Source organism: Phasianus colchicus, chromosome 25 (assembly GCF_987193195.1).
Source record: "Phasianus colchicus chromosome 25, bPhaCol1.hap1.1, whole genome shotgun sequence".
Lineage (NCBI taxonomy): Eukaryota > Metazoa > Chordata > Aves > Galliformes > Phasianidae > Phasianus > Phasianus colchicus.
In genome coordinates this window covers 5,843,689-5,860,569 of record NC_143460.1, presented here as the reverse complement: position 1 = coordinate 5,860,569, position 16,881 = coordinate 5,843,689, and the positions used below count along the sequence as shown (strand labels likewise).

Here is a 16,881-nt window from a genome sequence, read left to right as displayed (position 1 = left end):
GCAGTGCTCCACTGCTGGCACAGGGCAGGAGTTGGGATGGATGTGAGTTACAGGTTACAAACTGCGGGGGAGAACCTGTGGGTTAGAAACCTCGTGAAGTGATGAGTGAATGGATTCACATGTTAGGTTAGCAGGACCAAAGGGATTGAGCTCTTGTTTGTTGGCCTTTTTTGTTTTCTAAGGAGTGCGTAGGATAAAGTTTAGTTTACATAACACATTGTTCTTTGACAGCAGAGGTGAAGAGAATGGGGAGAGATGAAGGCAGGAGGTCAGGAACCCTCAGTCCTCCTCAGACCCCTGCTGGGGGGTAGCAGTGCAGCCTGTCCCACGTGCCAAGCCATGGGCATCTCGGGCTGGGTTCATAGAATCGTATAATACCATCATAGAGCCACAGAGTCATGGAATCGTGGAGCTGTAAAACCAGAATCATAGACTCATAGAACGGTTGGGCTGGAAGGTCCCTTAAAGATTACAGAACCATGGAATGCTTGGGTTGGAAGGGCCCTGGAAGATCCCAACCCTTGCCTTGGTCTGGTTGCCCCCCACCAGCTCAGGCTGCCCAGGGCCCCATGGGGAGATGCTGGGGGTCGCTGGAGTGCAGTGGGGGATGCGCAGCCCGGGCTGTGACTCTCAGCTTTTGGCAGCGTCCCGGCAGCGGTGGGTGACCAGCAGAGGGCCCGGCTCTGCCGCTCCTTTATCCTGCCCGGAGCGCACCGCAGCGCCCACAGCAGCGGCCGCAGCCGGACCGAGCGGAGCTCCTCCGGCCCCTCCTCGTTCCCCGCAGCCCCGGGGCTGCTCCGTCAGACGCTTCCGCAGAGGGTGCGGAGGACATCATGCCTTCGCCCCCATCGCTCGTCCTCCTGCTGCTGGCACTGCCGGGGGCCGCGGCGATGCCGGGCGCAGCCGGGCGGTACGCAGAAGGCGGCGTGCGCCCAAACCAGGGCGCAGGTGGAGGTGGGATGCTGCCCGTGGCTGCGCGGGATAGCGCGGAGCTGAAGGCGCGGCCGCGTCGGGGCACGGTGGAGGACTCCAAGTCGGTGCAGCAGTACGTGCCGGGGGTGCGGGTGGAATTCCCGCGGCCCATCAACGCCGCCAGCCTGCACCCCACCAGGGCCATGGTGCCATCCAGCACCGACCCCTCTGAGCAGCAGCGGGGGGTCCCCACGGATGGGGGGGCTGAGCCCGCCGCCAACCTGACCACGGTGTCCGACAAGAGGCTGCAAATCCAGAACCCGCTGTACCCGGTGACGGAGAACTCCTACAGCGCCTACGCCGTCATGTTCCTGTCCCTCATCGTCTTCGCGGTGGGCATCATTGGGAACCTCTCGGTGATGTGCATCGTGTGGCACAACTACTACATGAAGAGCGCCTGGAACTCCATCCTGGCCAGCCTGGCTTTCTGGGACTTCCTCATCCTCTTCTTCTGCCTGCCTGTGGTCATCTTCAACGAGATCACCAAGAAGAGGCTGCTGGGGGACATCTCGTGCCGCATCGTGCCCTTCATGGAGGTAAGGGGCTGCTCTGCCCCCTTCTTTTGGGGGCACCATCGCTGCCCAGGGCCTGGCACCGTGTGCCCAGAGACCTCACCATGGGGGGACATTTCCCATGTTGACTGCTGAGCAGGGCTGGGGCAGGGCTGGAGTTGGGAACCTGAGATTTCTGCTCATTCCTTATGGGTGAAAAAAATGACCCCAAGATGTAGAATCATGGGATAGAGTCATAGAGTCATTCCGGTTGGAAAAAACCTTTAAGATCAAGTCCGACCAGGAACCCAACGCTACCAAGTCCATGCTAAGTCCCCAAATCACCCCAAATCTGGAGGTGGGATCTGCACACTCCTGGGGGCAGCCAGGCTGGGTATTAGTGCAGGAGACCCCAGGAGCAATTGCTCATGGCTGGATGCACACACCTGCACAGGGCACCCCATGATGCTACTTTGGGTACAGGTCTGGGTGATTCCAGGCACAGCCCTACGTGTACCCTGACTGCAGCCAGCACCTGCAGGTTGCAGCCCAGCACAACGAGATGATGGGCTGCCACCATCCCAGCAATGCCTCTGTTGCTCAGCAAAGCAGGAGTTGCTCATTCCTGGAGGTCTCTCATCCCAGACTATTAAGTGAAGGCTTTGTCCCATTCCTGTCCTCCACCTCAAGCAACCCATGGCACAACCAGGCAGCAGGAGTACTCAAATAGGGGCAGGAATATGGATGGGCATTTGCCGAGGCAAGTTCAGTGCTGGGTGAGAATGGAGAGGGAGGAGGGATGCCCCCAAAGCAGACCCCTTCATGGGGAGGTGCTGCTGTGACCTGAATCTGGGCAGTCCAGGTTGCTGCACCTGTGGGGGTGGCACCTCCAGGATCAGTGAGCCAGCAGCACTGGAGTGCCTCAGAACACGCCAAAGAGGGATGCTGAGATCTTGGGGCTGCTGAAGGATGGGCATGGCATAGCTCCGGGGATGTGTGGTCCCATCACAGTCCCCAAGGACCAGGAGAGGAGAGCCTGGGGGCAGCCTCAGCGTAGAGGAGAGGCGGTGGTACAGCTGGTGCTGAGCAGAAGTGCTGAGACACAAGCAGCACTGCTGGGTGGTGGGGGGCTGGGCATGGGATGGCGATGGCAATGCTGTGCTGAGGGCCATGGTGCTGTCAGGGGAGATGCTGCACAGAAACTGAGTGGTGATGCTGGGTGTTTGGCATGAGCTGCTGTGCCCTGCAGCACTAACGAGGCCAACTCAGAGCCACTGCAAAGGGCTCAGCGGGGATGCCAGAGCTGTTCTGGGTTGGAGGTGCCAGGTCTGTTTCTTGCAAAACCCACTGGCAGGTTGCTGCATGCTGCACACACATCAGGAGGTTTCCCAAGTGCTGGGAATGTCCTTCGGCACAGAGGGATGTTTGGTGGCTTCGTGAGGCCAGGAACGGCCGCTGGGCTTTGGGGCAGCAGCATGTGACTGCCGTGCTCCTGGCCAGGGGCTGCGGGGTTGAATGCTGATTGTGACCCTCAGCGCCTGGGCAGCCCTCCCTTTGCCTCCTTTGGCCTCTTCCCTTTGGCAAACAAGGATGTTTCTCCTCAAAGCAGCGGAAATTGCCCCGAGCTGGTCTGTGACAACGGTGTCCTCAGCTCTATTGGGCTGCCTGGGAAGCAGGCAGCAGATCTGCAGAACAGGGCAGGGACGAGCCAGCCTGGGCAGCCAGGGCCATGGGAAGACTCTGATGGGAGCAGTGGTCCCTGCTTTTCCTCTCCAAAAACATCCAGAATAGAAGAAGAGCCTGGGGACAATCCTGCTATTCCCACCCTGGCTGGATGGACAGACTGGCATCCAGCAAAGCTTTGTGCAGAACAGAGAGCAGTGCAGGGACACGTGGGTCAAGGGACGCTTATCCAGTGCCCCTCCAGGAGTCACAGGAAGGTGGCTCCAAACCTGGGATGTGACCTCTGTCAAACCTTGGAGGAAGGGTCTGGGGCTGTCGGGTAGGTGGGAGCTTACAGTGCCATCATCAAGCCAACCTCTCTGAGGCCCCCACTGGAAGTCCCACCTGTTCTGCTTCCCCTTCACCAGGTATCATCCCTGGGAGTCACCACCTTCAGCCTCTGCGCCCTGGGCATCGACAGGTTCCACGCGGCCACCAGCCCGCAGGCCAGCGCCCGGCCCATCGAGCAGTGCCAGTCCATCATTGCCAAGCTGGCCGTCATCTGGGTGGGCTCCATGACGCTGTCGGTGCCAGAGGTCCTGCTCTGGCAGCTGGCTCAGGACACGTCGCCCGTGTCCGGCGTGGTGACCGAGTTTTGCACCATGAAGCCTTCGTCCAACCTGCCCGAGTCCGTCTACTCGCTGGTGCTCACCTACCAGAACGCCCGCATGTGGTGGTACTTCGGCTGCTACTTCTGCCTGCCCATCCTCTTCACTGTGAGCTGCCAGCTGGTGACCCGCAGGATCCGCGGCACCGAGAAGAAGGCTGAGTGCCGTGGGACCAAACACAGCCAGTGTGAGAGCCACTTGAACTGCACCATCATCGGGCTGACCATCATCTACGGGCTCTGCACCACCCCCGAGAACGTCTGCAACATCGTGGTGGCCTACATGTCCCCCGACATGTCCAAGCAGACCTTGGACCTGCTCAACCTCATCAACCAGTTCTTTCTGTTCTTCAAGTGCTCGGTGACGCCCGTCCTGCTCCTGTGCCTCTGCAGACCCCTGGGCCAGGCCTTCATGGACTGCTGCTGCTGCTGCTGCGAGGGCTGCGGTCCCGACGCTGCCTCCAGCGAGGGCAGCGCCGACAGCAAGCTCAAGACAGAGATGTCCTCCTCCATCTTCTTCGACAAGCCCCGGGAGTCCCCTCCGCCCCTCCTGGCTCTCGGCACGCCGTGTTAAGTGCCAACCAGGAGCCGTAGAGAGCATTTCACCACCTCCTCCCAAGACCAAACGTTGTTTTTGCCGTTAGTGCCCCATGCCCGGACGTGGAGCAAGCAGGAGAGTCAGCTCAGGGGCTGCACCGTGGGCTTCAAACCCCGTGTTGGGCAAGGGGTGTCCTGTCCCCATGGCTACATCAGTGGCCTTCTTGCCTCTGCCCAAAGGACATCAGCTCCCTCTGTGCCTGGCCGGGCTGGGGGGTTGCTGCTCTGCTGATGGAGTTGCGCAGGAAAGGTCCCATCTGCTATTAAGGAGGGTTTGCAGAGGACTTAGCAAACACAAACTGCCCTCGTCCTGTCCCATCCCCTCCTGCCAGCCCCCTCCACAGTAGGAGAAGGTCCCAGCGACCAGATCCCAGCAGTGCCCTGTAAGAGCTCAATAAACCAGTAAACTAGAGCACGTCGTGCACGTAGACATGCAGAGCAATGGGGGGTCAGAGCACGGTGGGTTGTGTGACCCCACGCTCTTCCCTTAGACTTGGGGGCTCTGGGTGGGCACGGGCAGCTCAGCGGGGTGAGGACACAGGGGGGTCAGGAAAGCAGTGCTGCTGAGTGCCGGGGCAGCCTCTGCCGAGCTCCTCCAAGCTCTCAGTGCTTTGTGGGGCTTGAGTTGGTCCCAGCAAAGCTCAGCACTGGGCAGCGGTGCCCTACAGCCTGCAAAGCACCGTGCAGAACCAAGATCCCACATCTCATCCAAAGAGCCCCACATAACACTCCCGGCTCCTTGTCCACTCTGCCCATCAGGGGCACAAAACCCACCCGAGGTGCCGACCTCAAACCAGCACACGTTCCAAACCCAGCATCCACGTCTCACCAGGGCTCTTACCAAGGCAGGCTGCTGGGAGCAGCGAGGGCAGGCTGGCCGTGCCGGGCCCCCCCGTGCTGCCCCCAGAGCCGAACTGTGAAAGCTCCTTGTGTGTGTGGCTGGCAGCCGCCCCAGCCCGCGGGATGCCGGGGAGAGGGAGACGGTTGCTACGGGCGGGTGAATGCGAGGGGCTCACTGTGGGCTTTGTGCAGCAGCACCCACCGAGCTTTGCTTTCTCAGCCCTGTTGCCAGGGAAACAAAAGCCACAGTTTTCTTTCCAGTAGCACAAAACCGAGTTTTTCCTTTCCCTCTGCCAGCCCTCCCCGTGTTGTGCTGACGATGCTGGGGCTGTGGGTGTTTGGGAGCACCTCACAGCACAGGGTGTGTACTGGGGCACAGACGCCTGGCTGGGTCCTGGTTAGGGCACGGTTCCCCAGGGCTGGGCCCCCTGCACAGGCAGCAGCGTGGTGGGAGGAAGGGCGAGGTGGCCGCTCTCATGCGCTCAGTGCCGCTCCGTCCTGAGCCCCGGCCAGGGGCGAACAAAGGCCGGCTTGTTGCCGCGGGTGTGTGGGGAGGAGGGAGCCAGGCTGGGGGCAGGGAGGGGGGGGGGGGGGGCTATACAGCCCATGCAGGCGATGCATGGTGCATGTTGCACCCCAGTCTCACTCACACCCCATGCCCAGGCAGGCAGGCAGGGTGCTGTAGGTGCTGTAGGCACAAAGCACAATTCCAGGTGCAATGGGACAGGCGCACGGTATGGGGCACCCTGCCACCACCAGTCACAGCCCACAGGGAAGAACGGGTAGAGGCAGGAGGGCAGAGATGGGGCAGGAGCCCTCCAGCATAGCTGCTCCAAATCCAGCACTGCTATCCCATGATAGGCCCAGAACACAGTGTGGGTGAGAGGAGAATCCAGAAGCAGCGATGGCCACAGCTGGAGGGCTTGGAGCCCATCTCCATGTGTAAACAATGCACTGGGAGCCCTCAGATTGGTTCCAGCAGGTCCTGAGTGGCATCATGGGGACTGCAATCCGGATAGAGGCACCAGGTACTGCAGGGTACCCCAAGGCACAGGCATAGCCCTAAGCTGGGGGGGAGGGGAGGAAGACAGTGGCAGAGAGGAAGCAATAACTGCAACCACACCCACCAACGCAAAATTGTTAATTTATTATTATTAGGAGGCAAAAAAATTGTACAGTTACAAGAATCATTTCCCAACAGAGGTCAAATCTGCGCCAAAATATCGCTTAAAAAAAAATGGGGTGGAGAGGGATGACGACACTTTACAATCCATTAAATTAAAAAAAAAAAAAAGGAAACCTCTCTTTGTGCAATTCTGCAAAAATGAGAACAGAAGAGAACCCCCCAGGCCTCACCACCCCCAGGAGCCATGCAGGAGCTGAAAACCCCCATCACTGGCCATCCCCACAACCCCACTGGGGCTGGGGACAGGGCCAGTGCCTTCCCACTATGGCAGACCTGGCCCACCCTCCCTGCTGCTGCCAGCATTCCCCCCTTACCCAGAAATATCCCACCCCCCACCAGCCCCAAGCAACCCCAAGGCTGCACCAGCACAGACCCAATAACTCAGCACAAAGGGACAAAGACACTCCGGCTCTTTGAGGTCTCCTCTCTTCTCCCCCCCCACGTGCAGTAAAGGAGCCAGCTGTGCCACCCAGCACTCTGAGGTGGGGCAGCAAAGCCAGAACCAGTGTGCACAACTGGGCAGGCTGGGGCACCCAGGGGTACGGGGGTGAGGTGCCCAGGGCAGCGAGGAGAGGTGGGGGCAGCTGAGGGCAATGTGGGCAGGCTGATGGAAGTGGGCTGTGACCAACCCCCATCCCCATGCTGGGGTGAAGAGCTTTGGGGTGGGGGGAGATGGCATTGCCCCCACAAACCCTGCCTGTGGGGACTGAAGCCTGGGGAAGGACAGCACAGGAGTGCTCCCCGCAGCCCCAGGGTGCTACACCTCCTCCTCACCCCAGGAAGGAGCGAGGACTCCTGGGGGACTTGCCTGCAGCCCTACCCAGCCCCGTCCTGGGGGCTGCTGTCTGCCATGCACCTCATCCTCCTCCCAGTGCTGAACTCGGGCAGCCCACAGCCTTCCTACAGCTCACAGGGCCCAGTTTAGTAACAGCGCTAGTGCTTAAATTAAAAAATTAAAATATATATACATATATATATACTGTATACACAGACAACAACAGAACAGTGCCAAAATGGGAAGAAGAGACAGAGAGAGGAAAGGAGGGCAGAGTCAGACATTTTCTTTACAATAAAAACAAGGGCTCCACCTCAATGCGAGTGGAGTCTGGGGTCCCCTAAAAATACCCATCTAGAGAGAGAGAGCTGGAGGGACAGAGCAGGAGAAGGAAGGGGGTATGGGCTTGTACAATGGCATCTTCCCGATCTGAGCTGCAGTCCAAGGGATCTCAGCTTCTCCTGGACTTCGAGTGCTGAATAAGCCACTGTAGGGTGATGTCTGCAAAGGCAAGGGGTGTTTACAGCCTCTCCCTTCAGCTATCCTCCCCTCCTGTACTGGGGGAGCAACCTAGGTGCACTGCAATAAGCCCTGGTCCCCACCCACCAGCACCCTGAGCCACTGGCACTCACCAATGTTGTCCTTTTCTTTGCAAGAGATGGAGTAGCAACAAATCTCTCGGTCCTGGATGGCAGACAGGTTCCTGCAGGAGAGGAACTGAGTCTGAGTGCTGCAGACTCCACAGACTGCACTCTCTGCAGCAATGGGTGATGCCTCAAGTCCCTTTGGACTCAGGCTCTGAGAAGGGGGGTACCCCTGTAAGGGCAAAGTCCCCAGGATCTTGGGGACTCCAAGGAAGGTTGAGTGAAGACACCGTTGCATTGCTCCTGCTGTCTGACAGCCAGGCTAGCACAGGGGCTGCATGACAGGCAGGAGGAACCTGGCCTCAAGAAGATCCTGGCCAAGAAATCTCACAGCTTTGTTCAGAGCATCCTAAAATTCAGTTACACAGCACAGCTGGGAGATGGGGCACAAAGGACTTGGGAACGGCACGGGGTGCACACAGGATAAGGGAAATCTCTGAGCAGTCGTGTGGAGATGCCCGGAGCTGAGCTCCCTGGGATGGTGGCACCCTGTGCCACTGCAGAGCACTGAGCACGGCGTGCCGGGCCCCCACGCCCCCCAGTGGCACACAGAGCCCAGCTGCTGTCCCAGCTTCTGCAGCCCGCCCGCTGGTTGAGCTGCTGCAGGCAGCTCCTGTCCCAGCCCGGGGCCACCCACACTTACATCTTCTCAATGAGCTCCTTCTCATCCAAGGCACCAGGGAGATCTCGCTTGTTCCCCAGGACTAGGACCTGTAGAAGGGGAGAGGGGACATGTGAAGCTCCTGAGCACCAGAGTGGGCAGGGAACTGAGCCTGGCACCCTGAACCAAGACCTGTTTGGGATGTAGGAAATCCAGGCTACTTCACCAGAGTACCTGGACAGAGAAAATCCCTTCAGCAGGCAATGAGAAGGCAGAGCACCTCCATTAACGGTGTTAATTGGCTTGTACCCAGCATCTCCTGAATACTTTCTTGTCCCACTGAGAAGCTGGCCCACACTCTATCCTCTCTGAAGGGCACCAGTTTCCCTTGAGGCATGTAGGACACTCCTCCAGGAGCCACTTACCTTTGAGCAAAAAATTCAAGTGAGGCTGGATGGGCTAAAATTGACATTATCAGGATACAAACACCCTGCAGAGCCTTGCTCCCTGCAGGCAGCCAGCCCAAAAAAAGCACTGGCTGTTTGCAGTACCCACTGATCTCTTACTTCAAGGCTTTTGACATCCACAAAGAAATCCTAGGACTACACAAAGAAAATAAGCCCCAGGCTGGACTTCCTCATCGCTCCTGAGAGAACCACACGACTGTCATCTGACAAGGACAGCACTGAGGCTGCTGTAAATCAGGGCCTCTGCAGCAGCACAGCAATACAGCGTCCCCCAATTTACATTTGGAGTAGCCTTGTTCTTAAAAAAGAGCACTCTGAAGTGCTGCAAATGCAGTGTGTTATGTCAGAGGCTTAAATTAGTTGGCCATGAATGCTTGGGATGTGGTGCAAGGTCCTAGATTAGCTCCTTTCCAAGGATGCCAATTCTGGAGGCTCCGTCAGCATCCCACCCTGGCACATGCAGTGTGCCAACTGTGAGTCCCACTGCTGACAGCTCATCTCCTGCAAATGTCACAGTCGAGCAGCTGTGCTACGGGGTGATGAAACCTTAAGGTCTTCCCTCATAAAAAAGGTGCAAATTCATGCAGGTGGTCAGTCTCACACATAAGGGTTTCTCTTGGTCTCTTCTAAGCCTCCCTCCTAGTGCTGGAAGTGCTGTTCAGCCCTGAGATAGAAAATGTCACTTTCCCAGTTTCAGCAGGAGTGCAGTGGGGATGGTGTGTGTGGCAGTGGATGAGGGTATCCTACCCAGGCAGCAGCTCACCGGGATGCCCTGGAGCTGCGGCTTGTCCAGCAGGTTATGAAGTTCATTCTTTGAGGCCTCGATCTTCTCCTGGTCAGCAGCATCCACCATGTACCTGAAAAGGAAGGACACCCTGAGCACAGGCACGTGGCCTGTGAGAGAACTGGTCAGCTGCTGGAGACCACAAAAATCTGATTTTCTAACTGGGTTTGAACAACTCCAACCTCAGCTCTCAGGTAAATATTTGTTCTTAGGAGTATGCAGTCTGCTTCCCCTGAATGTCTTTGCCAGACTTGTCTCCATCTTGGACTCTCTGGGAGTGAGCTTCCTGCAATATTTGCAAGTAGGGGACATGCAAGGACACTCACAGACTGCTGACAGTCAGCAGCAAGTGTTGCACAGACTTCTCTAAGCACAAGGTTCACTCAGCAGCATAAACATGGACCTGGGAATACACTGCTGGCCATTACCCCTCACACTGTCCTCTCGAAAAGGGCCAAGACCCCACTGACCTTTGCTCAGTCCCTCTGATGACTGAGCAGCACAAAGAAACCAAGGGAGCAGGGAAAGGCAAGATCCAAGGCGTACAGCTAGGCTGAGGAATGCTGCATGGAAGGGAAGGCTCTACAGGGCTGTTATTCTGGAGACACTCGAGGTCCATTTGCTGCCCTGTACTCAAAGCCCACGGAGGCACTGAGACTGCAATGCCCTGCACTGTGCCAGTCCCAGTGGCGGAGCTGCTCAGCCTTGCTCAGCACCCTCAGGTAGGGTACAAAGGATGAAGGTCCCCATGGCTGGCCAAGCTGCATCTTGTCACTGCCACTGATGGATACTCACACGATGGCACTCACTCCACGGCAGTACCGCTCCCACATGCTGCGAAAGCGCGGCTGGCCACCAATGTCCCAGAGCTGTGACAGGAAGAAGAGCCATTAGCACAACCCCCCCATCACAGGCTGCCCCTCCAGCATGCACTAAATGCAGCCCCGTCTCCTCTGTACCCACAGCGCCTGATCTCAAACCCAAGGATGAGGTTCCAGACTCGATAAAGAAAGAAGAAACCTTGGCAAGCAGCTGGAGAGCATTAGTCCTGGGTCAGTGCCTCCTGCGACTCAGAGAGGCTCTGACAAGCCTCTGCTCACACAGAGAGCTGCCCTGGCCAGAGCCCGGGGCTCTTCCCCATGCCCACCATCCCAGGATCCTGGAGGAACTGACGCATTTACCACTTAAAAGCAGTAGGCCTGCTCTCAGGAACACTGAAGCATTCCAGATGAGCTGCAGCAGATGACCAGCCCACAGTTACCTCCTAGTACAGTCTGGGGACCTTGACGGCCCAGGGGGGCAGAAACCTCTTCTCCCTTCACCCTCAAGGCAGAGACCATGCCTAAAGCTGTGCCCTTTCTCCCCAACCCTCCCACTCTCAGCAAGGTGACCATGTCTACAAATCCTGACCAGCAAGCTCCAGCTTTGCAGCCTGGCCTGGCTCTTACTGCAAAGGTCCAGATCTCCTCCATCCCTACTCACAATCTCCTCTGGAGGGCACCATGCAAACCTCAAGGGCACATCTTCCTAATAGCAATCCTTAGGAACAAGCAGCTGGCACTGCTGGGATCCTTCAGCCTCCAACAGGAGAGCCCACAGGTCAGCCCTCACCCCAACTTTCACCCCACGAGCCTGCACTTGCGAAGGCATCTTCTGCACCTTACCTTTATGGTAACGTTCCCTTTGGTGATCTTCCTCATATTGAAGCCCACCGTTGGGATCATGTCTTCATTGAACTGGCCTGACTGCAAGGACAAGCCAGACAGCATTAGGAGGCTCAGAAACCCACAGCCTGCCCCAGGGAGTGCAGCAGCTCCGCAGGGGCTGAGAGTCTGGCTAGAAACAAACCCAAACCCTCTGCGGGGGCCTCATCTCCCACCCCCCCATCCCCACGAGCTGCCCCTTGGCTGTTGAAGTGCCTCATCCACACACAGGCAGCAGAGCTCAGCCATGTGCTGGGCTGAAGCATGAAATTGCTGCAGATTTGCAGCATCCCACCGCCACCACAAAACTGGGTTAGTGCTGTCAGAGCAGTGAGCACAAACCTCCCTCTGCTGAGGGAGATCCGCCTCGCCGTGCTGGAGGGGTGGGACAGTGCTGGGCTTTCACAGCCCACCTCAGCCCCGGGATCTGACGCCTTGGTGAGATAATTACACTCCTCTCCAATCAGCTCCAGCCCCCAGCCCTCCAAGGTGACTTCAGGACAACAGCGAAGGCCCATTCATAAAACCCATTTAAAGCCAGCATGAAATCCTGCAGCCCGAGATCTCAAACCACACAAAGAGAAGGCAGTTGATGCCATTTTCTGATAAGCAGAATTTAGCCAGTCCTCAGGATTTTCCAAACCTCTTCCAATAGCTCTGCAATACGCGCCGCTTCCGTTTTTCATTTCCCTTTTGCATCCTGACAGCAAAGAAAGCAGCCAAGAGGTCTCTGAGCCAAAGTGCACTCAGAAAGCACCCTGGGGACCAGCAGTAGGGAAGAAGGATGGAGAGGAGGGCTGCAGAACTGCTCCAGCACTCAAACCCACTCCCCCATCCAATAAGCCCAGGCTGGGCATGTGACATCCCCAGGGTGCCTTCAGAATCCCACACAGCCACGCTGCTTTGGGGCCCCATGTGAAGACAAGTGATGCTTCTGCCCAGCCCCACCAACTCCCCGCTGGGTTCCCGGCTCTCGTGGGGATGAGCAGAGCCTGCAGCTCAGTCCCAGCCCTGTCCTCTGCAGCACACACCCACAGCAGCACCTGCCAGGCCAGGCACTGTCCCACACCTGAGGATGCTGGTGGGCTGTCACCCCTTCTCAGCACAGCACTGCCCCAGACACGACCTGCTCACAGCCACACCATCCTGAGCTGCCTCCTTCCTTAGGAGCTCAGTATCCCAGGCTTCCTGCACAGCAGGAACCCCAACCAGGCTGCAGGGACATCCAGCACTGCAGTCCTCAGCTCCAGGGCCTGGGGAGCACATCTGTGGGCTGCCCCAGTTGCTCCAAGAGCCCACGCAATGTCAGCATGGCCCACGCTGCCCTGCCCCACAGGCATCAGCTGCTCCACAGGACAGACTCATCCTACCCTCTGCAATGCAGCTAAAACCTTTTTTCTTTTTTTTAAATGAATACTGAAGATAAAGAACATGGTAACACTGAAGCTCAGTTTCTTTCAGGAAAATGAGGTTTCCCAGATAAAAGAAGAAAATCTTTGTGCTGTTTTTGCTTCTTCAGCATCACACCACAGCCCCAAACGTGCCAGACCCCATTCCCCAGCTGCTGCCTTCTCCCACATCCCATCCCAGGGCACGATTTATCTCCTGGGATGCTGCCATGCCGGTCCACTCGAGCTGCAGAAGTGAGAAGGGCAGAACCCTGCCGATGGCTGCTGCAGTGCTGAACAGCACAGTGGAGCAGGAGGAGCGGGTCCAGGCTGGTACCATCCTCTGCCCTGAAATTCTGGGGTGTGTAGCATGGCCTGGGAGGTAAAACTGAGCCTAAATGAAAGCCTTCCTTCCTCTGAGGTTGTAAAGATGAGAAGGAAGTAAATATTTAAGCAGTGCCCATAGAAACCAATTCTTCCACCTGCTGGAAGCTGCTGCTACTGAGAAGTAGAGTCAGTGGAGAAAATCTGTATAATGGCAATAATTACAAAGCAGGTGTAATGAAGCCCGGAGCTAGACCAGTGCTGACACATTCACTGGTTGCAGAGGAAATGAGGAGTGTGCTTTTTTTGCCTTGAGAAAAAAATAATTAAAAAAATAAGAACAAGAAAAATGGGGAACCCAGCAGAGGGTGGATGGGCTCTAAGCACGCCAGAACTGAATTCCAGCACTTTGTTGTTCATCCCTCTTAAGGAGCAAGCATCCACAAACCAGACCGACTGGGCGTCAGCCCCCAGGTTTGGGGCTTGCACCTCAGCCAGCCCTCCCACATCCACAGGCCCTGGGGCCTCTGCTCCTCTCTCAGTCTCTACAAAGCACTCAAGGAAATCAAGCCAACCCCCACCCCAAGCAGCACGGGAGGAAAGGGTGAGAGTTAAAGAGCTGACAGGCACTGAGACATCCAGACACAACCTCTCAGCCCAGGCAGACCACGGCACGGACCAGGAGATGCTACAAGAGCCAGGCAGAGAAACAAAGCCCCACTGAGCTCCTCAAAGCTGGATCCATCTCTGAGGCTCCGAGAGGGTTTGGACCACAGACTTCCAAGCTGAGCTGCTCAGTCCCACGCTGCCTTTTATCTTTGCACCCATTTGCACCCACTGCTGTTTACATTCTCACTGACACTTCCTTTTAAGTTTGTGCTCTTTCATTAAAAAAAAAGAAAAATAATTACAACGCAGCTCTTTGCTGCACCCAGAGCTTAGGTTATGCTGTGGGGGAACTCGAGGACATCACCTGGGAAAGAAACATCAGCCAGTGACACACCAGGAGTTCCCTTTGCCTTTGGCTGACCGTGGCCACCTGCAGCAAAGCCCCCCCTGGCACGGCAGCAGCAGGGCTGCAGCTCTGCAGGCAGCCAGCCCGTCTTCCAAGCACCTGACTTCCATTTTTGCAGCCTGGTGAAGAACAGCAGCTAAAAATGCTGGAAGATGCAAAGCCTCCGTAAGCAGCTCCAGTGCAAGCACAAATCTTCAGACTGTGGAATGTCATCTGGACCCACAGATTTCTTGGAAAATCTCTGCAGCAGTGCTGAAATCAGATGCTTTTCAAGAGTTCAGTTGTTTTTTCTTTCACCCAGAAGTCTGAATCACAGCCACTTCTCCTTCTAACACTTCTGTTCCAACACCTTAAAGACAGATGAGATGGTTCCAATGCTCCTCATGCAGATCCTGTTGGGATTTTTTGGCATCTTGTCTCTGGCAAGTCCATATTTACAGGACGTCACCTCAAAGATCACTGTTTGTTTTCAGTGTGTGTCTGCCAAAAAAAAATCTGAACTGTCCAAATAACTTCACAGACAGGAGGCCCACCTGCAGAGCCTGAGCACCTTGCCCAATAACCACAGCCAAAGTGACTGCAGGGTGCTGCACAACCCATCACCAACTGCTTAACACCAGCAGAACACGCAGCCAGCTTTAGCCCAAGCACTGGAACCTCCCTCAAGAGCTGCTGGAATAACCAGACATCCCAGTTCCCTACACCAGCCGTAGTGGCTAAGCAGAATGAGTCCTCGAGTCTTGCACTGGAGTCCTGTATGCTGCAGAACTGTCACATGTGAGCCGTTCACGTGCAGAACTGGGAACCCCAGAAGCCATCAGGCATGGCTGGGGAGGAGGGACACGTGGGGACAGGGCTCTTGGAAAAGCAAGGAGGTGATGGGCATCCCCACTATTTCCAGGCAGACACATAGACAAAACAGCTCAGCAGCTTTGGAGTAAAGCTCCATTTCAAGAGGGAAGAAATTATTTTCTGCTGGATTTTTCTTAACACGGCCTCTGTTGCCACTAACAGAGCGGCAGCGGGACCAGCCCACACGTGGCACTGCTGCGTCCCACCCGACACGAGGCTGCAAAGCGGAGCGCTGAACGGCAGGGACAACACGGCCTGGAAGGACTCCCTGCAGACAGAGCAGGCACGGAGCTCCGTCAGCCGCGCTCACGGAGGGGCGCTGGGGGCACCAGGCTGTGCTGAGCGCACGCAGCAGCTGCCAGCACTGGGCAAGGGAACACCCTGAGCTGCACCTCGGGGCTCGGAGCAGGGAGGTGCCGCACCGTGCCAGCGGGCCTGTGGGAAGGCCGGTTGTGGGAAGGCCGGTCCCCATGCCTGCCATGCCCACTACCAACGGAAACCCACCCACGGAGCACAGCTGCAGTGCACCGAAGCTGCTAAATTAGCTGCAAAACCACGTTTGACAGCGCAGCAGCTTCCGAGCGAGCAGAAATAACTCGCTTTGCTTCAGAGCCGAGGAGCAAGGGCAGCGCGCATCGGGGCCACAGCCGGGAACTGGGGCGGCCAGGCAGCCCTCAATGAAACCCCGAGATTCCCCGCAGCCCGGCCCCGTCCCGCGTCTGGAGACGGCGGGCAGAACCCGAACGCGGGGGGGGAAGGGGCTTCGCGGGGCGGCCCTGCGGGCGCAGCCGGGTTCGGGCTGCGGGGCCGCGCGGTGCGGGACGACGGGCGGGGCGGGGCGGGGCGGGACGAACCGCCGGGGGACGCGGCGGCCCGGCGGCAGCGCCCAGCTGGGAGCCGAGCCGCGCTCTGGGAGCGGAGCTCCGCGCAGCCGCACGGAGAGCGAAACCCGCCGCCGCGGACGGGAAGCGCGGGGCAAACGGGCCTCGCGGGGCCGAACCCCGGCGGCAGCGGGCAGGGCGACGGCCGGGCCTCGGACCGGACCGCGGCGGAGCGGGCAGAACCGAGGGCAGCGCCGGGGCTCCCGGGAGCGCGCCGGGCCGGGCTGCCGGGGGGCGGGCGGCGGGGGGAGGCCCGGCCCCGACGGCCGCGGGGTGCGGGGCGGCGCGGGGCGCGGACTCACCGCGATGACGTTGACGAACGTGGTTTTGCCCGAGTACTGCAGCCCCACCAGGGTCAGCTCCATCTCCTCCTTCCAGAACAGCGCCCGGAACCAGTCCAGCAGCTTGTTGAAAAGGGCCAGCATGCTGCCGCGCCGAGCCCCGCCGGGCCGAACCGTGCGCAGGCGGGCGGAGGCGAGCCGAGCCCTACCAGAGCCGGGCCGAACCGTGCGCAGGCGGGCGGAGGCGAGCCGAGCCCTACCAGAGCCGGGCCGAAGCGGGTGGAACCGGGCCGGGCCGCGCCGAACCCCGCCGCACCGCCGGGCCGCGCCGCGCCGCCGCCCCGGTATTGTCCGCGCGCCTCCTGCCGCACCGCGCCGCGCCGGGTGGGGCCCGCGCCGCTCGCCGCCGCTCACAGCGCCCCCTGCCGGCCGGGAGGACGCGAGGCGCGGCCTGCGCGGCCCGGGCCCGGTGACGCGGCGAGGCGACGCCGCGCCCAGCAGCTGCACCGCGTGTCACAGCGCCCCCTGCTGGGCGGGGCGCGATGCGGAGCGTGGAGGCCGGGCGGGGCGAGCGGGGCTCAGAACGTCCCGCGTTCCGCCATCCCGGGGCTCTGCTCCGCCTCGCAGCGGCTCTCCTCGTGCGGGGAGCTGCAGCGCGGCACCGCTCTCCTTACGGAAGGTCATCTCACAGCCTGCCGCGAGCGGCGATCCGGAGGGGCTGAAAGGGGACGGGGCGCACAGCGGCTCTGTG

The 16,881-nt window shown here is 58.7% G+C and overlaps 2 protein-coding genes across 3 annotated transcripts; one reads left to right on the top strand and one right to left on the bottom strand.

The window, feature by feature from the left end:
* The first annotated feature begins 709 nt into the window (after window positions 1-709).
* GPR37L1 (G protein-coupled receptor 37 like 1) lies at window positions 710-4,801 on the top strand. The gene is made up of 2 exons (XM_031608558.2): window positions 710-1,508; window positions 3,554-4,801. The coding sequence occupies exons 1-2, from the start codon at window positions 834-836 to the stop codon at window positions 4,364-4,366; spliced, it is 1,488 nt and encodes a 495-aa protein (XP_031464418.1). The 5' UTR covers window positions 710-833; the 3' UTR covers window positions 4,367-4,801.
* Window positions 4,802-6,355: 1,554 nt separating this feature from the next.
* ARL8A (ARF like GTPase 8A) lies at window positions 6,356-16,488 on the bottom strand. Of its 2 annotated transcripts, XM_090124383.1 has the most exons (8): window positions 16,375-16,488; window positions 16,152-16,323; window positions 11,351-11,431; window positions 10,482-10,555; window positions 9,666-9,759; window positions 8,478-8,545; window positions 7,823-7,893; window positions 6,356-7,691 (listed from the first exon to the last, which is right to left on the bottom strand). In XM_090124383.1, the coding sequence occupies exons 2-8, from the start codon at window positions 16,272-16,274 to the stop codon at window positions 7,642-7,644; spliced, it is 561 nt and encodes a 186-aa protein (XP_089980509.1). In that variant the 5' UTR covers window positions 16,275-16,323; window positions 16,375-16,488; the 3' UTR covers window positions 6,356-7,641. The 2 variants fall into 2 exon arrangements, with proteins under 2 accessions (XP_089980509.1, XP_031464430.1); XM_031608570.2 differs by lacking the exon at window positions 16,375-16,488 and having other exon boundaries at window positions 16,152-16,364.
* Between the last annotated feature and the right edge of the window lie 393 nt (window positions 16,489-16,881).